The 11,843-nt window shown below is 48.5% G+C and overlaps 1 protein-coding gene across 1 annotated transcript in view; it reads left to right on the top strand.

Moving 5' to 3' along the window:
* osr1 (odd-skipped related transcription factor 1) overlaps positions 1-6,373 on the top strand; it is a 13,819-nt gene extending 7,446 nt beyond the window's left edge. The window contains exons 2-3 of the mRNA XM_084309913.1: positions 2,286-2,997; positions 5,510-6,373. Coding sequence (XP_084166039.1) covers positions 2,309-2,997; positions 5,510-5,642 — 822 coding nt within the window. The 5' untranslated portion in view covers positions 2,286-2,308 and the 3' untranslated portion in view covers positions 5,643-6,373. The remainder of the gene's footprint in view (positions 1-2,285; positions 2,998-5,509) is intronic.
* Positions 6,374-11,843: the final 5,470 nt, after the last annotated feature.

Here is an 11,843-nt window from a genome sequence, read left to right as displayed (position 1 = left end):
CATTTGCAATTTGTTGGAAGGAATGAGAAACTGCTAGTATGATGTGCACAAATGACAAAATGTTGTGGAGGTTGAACTAACAGTTACAGTATGAGAATTTAAATTCTGATCAGAGAAATGCACCAAAGGAATTGAGAAAAACTGTAAGTTAGGGTTCGGTTAGGTTAAGTTAGGTTAGGTTATGTTGGGTTATGTTAAGTTATGTTAGGTTATGTTAGGTTATGTTAAGTTATGTTAGGTTAGGTTAGGTTAAGTTATGTTATGTTAGGTTATGTTATGTTAAGTTAAGTTATGTTAGGTTAGGTTAAGTTAGGCTGGAGTTACACCTAGGCTGTTTTTCGTTTAGTTTTTCAGGTGAGTTTCGCAGCCGAGTTTCGCAGCCGAGTTAGACATTCGTTTTGCACCTTGAGCGCTTTCGTTTTGTCAGAACAAGGCTTGGTCAGACCACAACGGATCTCGTCTCGAATTCAGCACTGAGCATGCGCGGGAAGGTAGTTACTCTCCCTCGTCCCCGCTGTCGTCCACACTCAGCTGTGAGAGAATTGTTGAATAGATACACAAATGTTCTAGAATGTTTGATTATGACATCATACTGTGACATCACAAATGTTTTCGGGCATTCATAACATTATTTCGCGCGATTGTACATTGTAACGTTAACACAGACGGAAAACACAATTTAGCGTTTTCAGTAGGGCCACAACGTATCCGCCAAAATCCGCCAAAAAACGCATTTCTGTGTAAAAGGGACAGCAAACGTATTCAAACATATTCAAAAAACGACCACAAAAACACTAGTCTAACCATGGCCTTAGGTTAGGGTTAAGGAGATACAGCCCTCTCTCTCTCTGTTCCTCCTCAGTCCATCATGCGCCGCCTTAATGCAGCGATAATGAGGCCCTTCAGAAACAACTCTATCATCAAACCGGCCTCAGGATGTGGATTGGCTTCAGATAGCAGTGTGTGTGTGGCTTTTCGGGGGGGGGGGGGGGGGTTGTTGACAAATGGCGCTGCTCCATTGACCAGCACGGTACGGGACGGCCAGCATCTTTATCGTACCCTAACCCCCCTAACCCTAACCCGTGCTTAACCTAACCTAACTCTAACTTAACCTAACTTAACCCTAACCTCCCCTAACCTAACCTAACCCTAACCCGTGCTTAACCTAACCTAACTCTAACTTAACCTAACTTAACCCTAACCTCCCCTAACCTAACCTAACCCTAACCCGTGCTTAACCTAACCTCACTCTAACTTAACCTAACTTAACCCTAACCTCCCCTAACCTAACCTAACCCTAACCCGTGCTTAACCTAACCTCACTCTAACTTAACCTAACCTAACTTAACCCTAACATAACCCTAACTTACAGTTTTTCTCAATTGCTTTGGTGCATTTCTCTGATCAGAATTAAAATTCTCATACTGTAACTGTTAGTTCAACCTGTTGCACTAACAGTTATGTTTCATTACACAACAAACCTGTGAATGGAGTCAGGAAGGTGGGGGGGGGGGAGTGACACAGATGTTCTGGGAGGTGGGGGGGGAGGGAGTGATGCAGATGTTCTGGAAGGTGGGGGGGGGGGGGGGTGAAGCAGATCTTTGGAAGGTGGAGGGGGGAGTGGAGCAGATGTTCTGGAAGGTGGGGGGGGGGGGGGGGGGGGTGAAGCAGATCTTTGGAAGGTGGAGGGGGGAGTGGAGCAGATGTTCTGGAAGGTGGGGGGGGGGGGGGGGGTGAAGCAGATCTTTGGAAGGTGGAGGGGGGAGTGGAGCAGATGTTCTGGAAGGTGGGGGGGGGGGGGGGGGTGAAGCAGATCTTTGGAAGGTGGAGGGGGGAGTGGAGCAGATGTTCTGGAAGGTGGGGGGGGGGGGGGGGTGAAGCAGATCTTTGGAAGGTGGAGGGGGGAGTGGAGCAGATGTTCTGGAAGGTGGGGGGGGGGGGGGTGAAGCAGATCTTTGGAAGGTGGAGGGGGGAGTGGAGCAGATGTTCTGGAAGGTGGGGGGGGGGGGGGGGGGTGAAGCAGATCTTTGGAAGGTGGAGGGGGGAGTGGAGCAGATGTTCTGGAAGGTGGGGGGGGGGGGGGGTGAAGCAGATCTTTGGAAGGTGGAGGGGGGAGTGGAGCAGATGTTCTGGAAGGTGTGTGTGGGGGGGGGGGGGGGGGTCATGTCTGACCATAAAAGCTGTAAAAACGCTAAAATAAATATATAATAAAAAAGGCCCAGTTGAAGAGGTGTGTTTTGAGGATGGTAGGAGTGTGAGGTTGACTGTCTTGTCTGTTCTTCCAGAAGGAGGTGGTCTGGGGGCAGCCATGGGCAGCAAGACTCTCCCAGCGCCGGTGCCTCTCCACCCGTCCCTCCAGCTCGCCAACTACTCCCTCCTGCAGAGCTCCACGGGCCTGCAGCTGCCCGCCGACCAGTTCCCCAGCATCTACAGCTTCAGCGCCCTCCACGCCATCCACCTGCACCAGTGGACCCTGGGCTACCCGCCGCTGACCCTGCCCCGCTGCACCGTCTCCAAGCTGCCGGCGCACTTCTCCTCCATCTCCTCCTTCCCCTTCTTCCCTCACCTCCTGCAGCCCAAGCAGGGCTCCGCCGCAGGCCTCCTGCTGCAGCACCAGGGCTCCAAGAACAAGCCCCGCTTTGACTTTGCCAACCTGGCGGCGGCGGCGACGCAGGAGGACCCGCTGAAGGCGGAGGACCTGAGCGTGACGGGCGCGGCGGGGGCGGCGGCCTCCTCTCACCACCACACGGCGGCCGGCCTGGGCTGCTGCCTCCTGGACGCCGCCTCCAAGCAGCTCTCGTCGCCGGACCGCAAGCCGAGCCGCGGGCGTCTTCCCTCCAAGACCAAGAAGGAGTTCGTCTGCAAGTTCTGCGGCCGCCACTTCACCAAGTCCTACAACCTGCTGATCCACGAGCGGACGCACACGGACGAGAGGCCGTACACCTGCGACATCTGCCACAAGGCCTTCCGGAGGCAGGACCACCTCCGAGATCACAGGTGAGGAGGGAGCCGCGCTCTTCATCGCCACCTTGTGTTTTTAAAGAGTAGTGATTAGGGATGCACCGATCCGATATTGGTATCGGTATCGGCCGCCGGTATCAGTAAAATAGCTGGATCGGGTATCGGTAAAAAAATATATATATCGGATTTATTTTTATTTTTAATTTTTTTATATAAATAAAATAAGAAATAACAATTCAGTACATGTAAAATCTATGTGTTATTTTGTTACATTTAGTTTCACTAAGTTAGGAAAGTAATGTTTTAAGTAGGGATGTCCGATATTATCGGCCGATATCGGCATTAAAATGTGTAATCGGGAAATATCGGTATCGGTTTTCAAATTATTTTAATTAAAAAAAATTTACATTTCTATAACCTTTATTTACTCAGGCAAGCAAGTAAGAACAAATTCTGATTTTATTTATTGTCAAAAGTATGCATAATGTTGTGTTAATTCCAGAGATATGTAATGTTAATTACCTGAAATTATTCAATTCTTTGGGGGGGGAAACCCTGCATATATCGCTATCGGTTGATATCGGTTGATATCGGTATCGGAAATTAAGAGTTGGACAATATCGGTATATCGGTATCGGTAAAAAAGCCAATATCGAGCATCCCTAGTTTTAAGTCAAGCCTGATGTTGCCTTGCACAAAAAAATTATCCCAGTCTCTTCCACACAGTGAGGTTTATTAATTGAATGAATGAAGTTTATTTTCTGTCTTTCTTTACAACAAATCAAAAACACACTTGTGATCCTTTACTATTCTTAAAAACAAAATATATTTTAATATAAAATAAAATAAAAACGTGGATTTAAATGTTTTCTTTTTTTTAAACTTTTTTGGAAACAAATTCGGACGATGGGTATCGGATCGGTATCGGTATTGGCCGATACCCAAACCTAGGTATTGGTATTGGTATCGGGACTGAAAAAGTTGGATCGGTGCATCCCTAGTAGTGATACACGTCGTGTCCTCCTCCGCTCTCTGGCAGCTGGTATCTCCACCCTGCTGCACTCTGTGATGTCACTGTGCCTCTGTTTCTCTCCTATAGGCAGACTCCAATAGTAGCTCCAAAGAGGCACCATGCCGTCACAGAGTGAGCGGACAGAGTGTGCAGCAGGGTGGAAACATCAACCACTAGGGCAGCAAAGGGACAGTGTGTTGCATGAGGGCCGTGCAGAATGATGTGCAGAATGAGGTGCAGAATGAGGTGCAGAATGAGGTGCAGAATGAGGTGCAGAATGAGGTGCAGAATGAGGTGCAGAATGAGGGCTGTGCAAAATGAGATGCAGAATGATGTGCAGAATGAGGTGCAGAATGAGGTGCAGAATGAGGTGCAGAATGAGGGCAGTGCAGAATGAGGTGCAGAATGAGGTGCAGAATGAGGTGCAGAATGAGGTGCAGAATGAGGTGCAGAATGAGGTGCAGAATGAGGGCAGTGCAGAATGAGGTGCAGAATGAGGTGCAGAATGAGGTGCAGAATGAGGTGCAGAATGATGTGCAGAATGAGGTGCAGAATGAGGTGCAGAATGAGGTGCAGAATAAGGTGCATAATGAGGTGCAGAATGAGGTGCAGAATGAGGTGCAGAATGAGGTGCAGAATAAGGTGCAGAATGAGGTGCAGAATGAGGTGCAGAATGAGGTGCAGAATGAGGGCTGTGCAGATACAACCACACAGGGATAAGCACATCATTTAGAGGTTGAACATCCACGGTCCTCTTTAACCAGGCCGACCAGTGACTGGGTTCACACTGTTCTGGCTCCAGACGTGGACCTTTAAGTTCCCTGCACTGGGTTAGGGTTAGGGTTAGGGAGCTCTCTGTTCCCTGCACTGGGTTATGGTTAGGGTTAGGGTTAGGGAGCTCTCTGTTCCCTGCACTGGGTTAGGGTTAGGGTTATTGGTGTATTACATATAATATATACTATATAGAGTGTTGTGTTTCTTTTTATATAAGAGGTATTGTTACATTTCACCTCAGAACCTCATTGAATCTTTTTGTGGTTGTTGATTTTAGTTGGTTGTCAAGGAGACACTTGAAGGGCATTGCTAAGCCAGCTGGTCCGTATCCGCTTCCACTCATTTGTGCTAAGCTACTAGGCTAGCTTGCAGCCAGATAACCTTCTACTGAACGCACAGAGAGGGAATTGGTATCTATCTTCTTGTCTGAATCTGGAGAAGACGGGAAGCGCATTTCCCATAATGTTGGCATGTTCCTTTAAGACTGATCGGTGAACAGTGTGACACATGGGGATAGAAGGGGAGGTACTAGGGCAAAATAAACTGTAGGGGAGGGGCAAAGGAGTGGGAGGAACCAATAAACTGTAGGGGTGGGGCAAAGGAGTGGGATGAGCCAATAAACTGTAGGGGAGGGGCAAAGGAGTGGGATGAACCAATGTGTCAATATGATACCAAACATCAATGTGATGAATGAATGTAATTATGTTACTGTAATGGTAATTAGGTGCATCTTGAACATGTCTCTGTTCCACCCCCCTCCAGGTACATTCACTCCAAAGAGAAACCCTTCAAGTGCCAGGAGTGCGGGAAGGGCTTCTGCCAGTCGCGGACGCTGGCCGTTCACAAGACGCTACACATGCAGGTCAAGGAGACCAAGCCACCGAAGATCAAGTGATTCTGGACCAATGAAGGACAGGGACACTGGAAACAAAACAACAACTAACCAAAAACAAACAACGACAAGTGAACAAAGGAAAAAACAACAACAAAGACATTTGTTCATCTCAGCCGTGTGGAAAAAGCATAATCTTGCCACTTGCCAAGTATTGTATAAATGGGAACATTTCCACATGGTAAAATGGGAACATTTCCACATGGTAAAATGGGAACATTTCTCAAGGAAGAAATATTTTACCAGACTTTTCTTAATTGTTTTTTAAACCCTGGATTTCGATGATGAGAATTGAAGAGAATCCGAGTCGTTTTCTACACGCTCAGTTTAAAAAACGGTAGGGCTTTAGCAGTGTATATTATACTTAGCAAAGGCCAGATGGGCGAAAGAGCAGAATTGGATCTATGGAATGTGAAATGAACTCTCAGAGAAAAGACACACAGGAGAAAACCTGTGCTGCTCATTTCAAATGCTTTTTTAATCCAAAGACACAAAGGCAGAAGGGACTCCAGCTATTTTCCTTTTAATCCAAAGACACAAAGGCAGAAGGGACTGCAGCTATTTTTATAAACAACTGATTGAAGCCATGTTAGCATAGTGGTCCTTTCCCCTCCTATTGAATATCAAATTACAATGTTATTTTTTGTACAGATATGTCTAATTGTATTTTTGCACTTTAACCTGATCATTGATTATTTACATATATCACTGGATTCCTTAAACTTATTTTCAAAATTGAATAGTCATTTTCTAAATAAAATATTTTACTGTAAATGCTTGGCTCATTGTCTGCAAAATAACACTCAAAACATTTGAAATAGCAGGTGGGTTACTATGTCTGATTATTCAAATTATTATCATTATTTTATCATTCATGTCATCAATATTTGATACTTGCTCATATTATTTGTGTATACTTTGTGTTATTATAATTATTATTATCATCATCATTATTAGTATTATTCTTGTTATTATTATTCCAACTCCAGTTGTAATGCCAGTACTTAACTCAAGAGACCAACTCCAGTTGTAATGCCAGTACCTTGGTCAAGGGACCAACTCCAGTTGTAATGCCAGTACCTTGGTCAAGAGACCAACTCCAGTTGTAATACCAGTACCTTGGTCAAGAGACCAACTCCAGTTGTAATGCCAGTACCTTGGTCAAGAGACCAACTCCAGTTGTAATACCAGTACCTTGGTCAAGAGACCAACTCCAGTTGTAATAACAGTACCTTGGTCAAGAGACCAACTCCAGTTGTAATGCCAGTACCTCGGTCAAGAGACCAACTCCAGTTGTAATGCCAGTACCTTGGTCAAGAGACCAACTCCAGTTGTAATACCAGTACCTCGGTCAAGAGACCAACTCCAGTTGTAATGCCAGTACCTTAGTCAAGGGACCAACTCCAGTTGTAATACCAGTACCTTGGTCAAGAGACCAACTCCGGTTGTAATACCAGTACCTTGGTCAAGAGACCAACTCCAGTTGTAATGACAGTACCTTGGTCAAGGGACCAACTCCAGTTGTAATGCCAGTACCTTAGTCAAGGGACCAACTCCAGTTGTAATGCCAGTACCTTGGTCAAGGGACAAACTCCAGTTGTAATGCCAGTACCTTGGTCAAGGGACCAACTCCAGTTGTAATGCCAGTACCTTGGTCAAGAGACCAACTCTAGTTGTAATGTCAGTACCTTGGTCAAGGGACCAACTCCAGTTGTAATGCCAGTACCTTGGTCAAGGGACCAACTCCAGTTGTAATGCCAGTACCTTGGTCAAGGGCAACATCAGGAAACCTAACATGTCTTCTGGTGTGGGAGGAAACCTAACATGTCTTCTGGTGTGGGAGGAAACCTGACATGTCTTCTGGTGTGAGAGGAAACCTAACATGTCTTCTGGTGTGGGAGGAAACCTAACATGTCTTCTGGTGTGGGAGGAAACCTAACATGTCTTCTGGTGTGGGAGGAAACCTAACATGTTTTCTGGTGTGGGAGGAAACCTAACATGTCTTCTGGTGTGGGAGGAAACCTAACATGTCTTCTGGTGTGGGAGAAAACCTAACATGTCTTCTGGTGTGAGAGGAAACCTAACATGTCTTCTGGTGTGGGAGGAAACCTAACATGTCTTCTGGTGTGGGAGGAAACCTAACATGTCTTCTGGTGTGGGAGGAAACCTAACATGTCTTCTGGTGTGGGAGGAAACCTAACGTGTCTTCTGGTGTGAGAGGAAACCTAACATGTCTTCTGGTGTGGGAGGAAACCTACAGTAACATGTCTTCTGGTGTGGGAGGAAACCTAACATGTCTTCTGGTGTGGGAGGAAACCTAACATGTCTTCTGGTGTGGGAGGAAACCTAACATGTCTTCTGGTGTGGGAGGAAACAATCAAACAAACAAGTAAACTCCACACAGAAAGGCCACCTGCTGCTCAAACCCAGGACCTTCTTGCTGTGAGGCAACAGTGCTGACCACTGTGCCACCATGTGTGATGATGTCATTATGTCACCAACGTACTGTAGGGCCTCATAAAATATCTTTCTCAAATTCCGTTTAATTTTCAAATTCCGTTTTTTCCACTTTATTATTTTGTGGATACTTTTTTTTTAACCCATTTTAACTCTTTCACTACCACACTACAGAAGATTAACCTTTCACTACCACACTACAGAAGGTTAACCTTTCACTACCACACTACAGAAGGTTAACCCTTTCACTACGACACTACAGAAGGTTAACCCTTTCACTACCACACTACAGAAGGTTAACTCTTTCACTACCACACTACAGAAGGGTTAACCTTTCACTACCACACTACAGATGGTTAACCGTTTCACTACCACACTACAGAAGGTTAACCTTTCACTACCACACTACAGAAGTTTAACCCTTTCACTACCACACTACAGAAGGTTAACCGTTTCACTACCACTCTACAGAAGGTTAACCGTTTCACTACCACACTACAGGAGGTTAACCCTTTCACTACCACACTACAGAAGGTTAACCTTTCACTACCACACTACAGAAGGTTAACCCTTTCACTACCACACTACAGAAGGTTAGCCTTTCACTACCACACTACAGAAGGTTAACCCTTTCACTACCACACTACAGAAGGTTAACCTTTCACTACCACACTACAGAAGGTTAACCCTTTCACTACCACATTACAGAAGGTTAACCTTTCACTACCACACTACAGAAGGGTTAACCTTTTCACTACCACACTACAGAAGGTTAACCCTTTCACTACCATACTACAGAAGGGTTAACCTTTTCACTACCACACTACAGAGGGTTAACCCTTTCACTACCACACTACAGAAGGTTAACCTTTCACTACCACACTACAGAAGGTTAACCTTTCACTACCACACTACAGAAGGGTTAACCTTTTCACTACCACACTACAGAAGGGTTAACCTTTCACTACCACACTACAGAAGGTTAACCATCTGTAATGGCGGGTAACCATAGCCTGTGTCTCTCTTTGGAGTGCAGTCATCAGTTTGCTGATAGAATGAGTTACTAAACATAAGAATAACGATAGGTTATGTAGATAACCTAGTTATATTAGTATTGGCTAAGCGTCCCGCTCTGAGCCTTACGAGATACTCTATATCTCCTGTGATACCTAATGTATCTCCCACGAACAAAAAACACATGCACCCCACCTGTATGGGGCCCCGCCCCTTATGGTGGTACCACCCATATAACCATGACTCTGGTCATGAAACACCCTTCCTCGCCAAAAACCCGTCCCAGGAAAAGACCCCTCAAGAGGGAACTCAGGGCGCGCAGAGCGGGACGCTTAGCCAATACTAATATAACTAGGTTATCTACATAACCTATCGTTATATTTCGTATAGCATCGCGTCCCGCTCTGAGCCTTACGAGATAATGGGGAAGAGCGGGCGCGAGACCCGACAGATGTACCCCCTGAGGACCCGTAAGCCCACATCAAGGGGTGCGGGGAGCCCTGTCACCCCATCCTTCCTAACGAAGGGGGGGCGCAGTCAACTCCACCTGAATGCGAACAAGAGGGAGCCAGAACCCCTTGAACACACCGTACAGGCGGAACCACGTGTGACTCAACACACTGCGGCCCATACCCATACACTCCTGCTACCCGACCAAAGGACGGGAAGCAGGAAAGGCCACAGACCCCAGAACCGCCTGGGAGACAGAACCCCCGGTCATGTCCATGAGGTAAAACCTTACAAAGGGGCCCGGTGAGGACCATGAAGCTGCAGCACAGATGGCCTCCACCGAGGCCCCACCCAGGAGAGCGGCAGAGGCAGCCACCCCACGAGTGGAGTGCGCCCTGACGCCCCCAGGGGGATCCTGCCCAGCCAGCGTGTAGCAGAGGGTAACACCCTCGCACAACCAATGGGACAGGCGCTGCTCCGACAGTGCCTTACCAGCACGAGCCCCACCGTAACAGACAAAAAGCTGGTCGGTAACCCTGAAATCCTGAGTACGGCTGAGGTAAATCCCCAAGCACGGACTGGACATGACAGGTGAAGGCCCGCATCTAACTCACCAGTGTGAGGAGGAGGACGAAACGCCTGAACCACAATATCCCGGGAGCGGAAGGAACTCTGGATATTCTTAGGCACGAAAGCAGGATTAGGTCGCAGAGTGACACCGCAATCGGTCCGAAAAGACAGGCACTCTGGACGTACCGAGAGAGCACAGAGCTCACCTACGCGTTTAGCGGAAGTGACAGCCAGAAGGAACGCGGTCCTGAAGGACAACTGTCCCAACGACGCCCGCTCGAGCGGCTCAAACGGGGCCAAGGACAACCGACAACCTATCAAGGAGAGACTGGAGGTAACTAAGGACAGCAACCAGGGGGCAGGAGACTGAGTCCTGGCCCCCCGCCTTACACCACACTTGGAACATACGTCATCTGCCCGCGTAAGCGCGACAGTGGAGGGAGCATGCGCATTCCAGATGGTAACACCATCAGGATCAAGGACCTGCGCCCCTCAACGTACCCGTCCCAACAACTGACCTAACAGATGTATGGGGAAGAATCCCTGGCGGCACGGCATCGGTCCCAGACCTGCCTGGCCATGTCCAGACGCAATCCTCACCCGTCAGGATGAGGGTCGCCCCGCGACAGTACACCTGCACCCACATTCTCCCTGCCGGGGATGTGGGGAGCCCTTAGGCCGCGCAGATGGAGGACGCCCATAGCCAGCCGCCCGCCGCCTGGTGCAGACAGGGGGAGCGTACCCCTCCCTGTCTGTCGATACACGACACTGACGTCGTATCGTCCGTCCTGATCAACACCATTTGTGGACCAGAAGGACCGCTTTCAACACCAACACATTGAACGTAGCGCAGACCGGGCAGCATGGTTTGCCAGCTGCCCCCTACTGCGTTGGCCCGACGCGTCACCAGCGAGGGAGGCGTCGGTGAAAACGCGACGTGAGACAGCGCCGTAACCGTCCTAGGACGGAACCTCCCGAGCGTGTTGACAACACGCTCTGAGATGGATGCCCATAGCCCTCCAACCGTTGACTGGGAAGAGGAATACTCTACATCCAGTCTACAGCAACCCCAGGCTGGTAGAGACCTGCCTGGTACGAGACCTGACGATCCACCTTGACCGCGAAGGACCAGAACGTCATCAGGGCAGAACACTCCGTAACCCCGGATGACGCAGAGGCCCCAGTGCGGCCTCCACGCACTTGGTGAAGATGCGGGGAGCCAGAGAAAACCGAACGGCAGCCTCTGGTACTCATACGCTAACCCTGCAAAGGAAGCGTAGGTAAGCCCTAGGATGGAAGATCGGGGATGCGCATACGCATCCTACAGGTCTATGGAGGAGAACCAGACCCCCACCTGACAGTGTTCAACAGGTAGGAGACGATCCAAAAAATGCTGAACCTTCCCATGGGACAGGTCCAGCCTGGGTCTTACACCCCTCCCTCCCGACTTCTCGGGCAGAGAACACCGGGAGGAGAACGCCACGACGATGGCTTGCTTCGTCCACAGAGATTGGATCTCGTCGACCAGAGCTGTCCCTGCTGGAGACCCCGACAACAGGGTCTGTACCAAACCTGAAAACGGGTGGGGTTGTGTAAACACAAGTCCCCGCCTCACCATTCTCTCCATCTACCTCGACATATGGTACTGCCGTAGTCATATGTGACGACACTCCCAACGCACCCGCCGTCACGTGGCGCAGGTCCGCCAGGAAC

The sequence above is a fragment of the Notolepis coatsorum genome, assembly GCF_963971535.1.
Source record: "Notolepis coatsorum genome assembly, chromosome: 3".
NCBI lineage: Eukaryota > Metazoa > Chordata > Actinopteri > Aulopiformes > Paralepididae > Notolepis > Notolepis coatsorum.
Note: the sequence above shows the minus strand (reverse complement) of the source record. Positions and strands in the feature narration are given on the sequence as shown.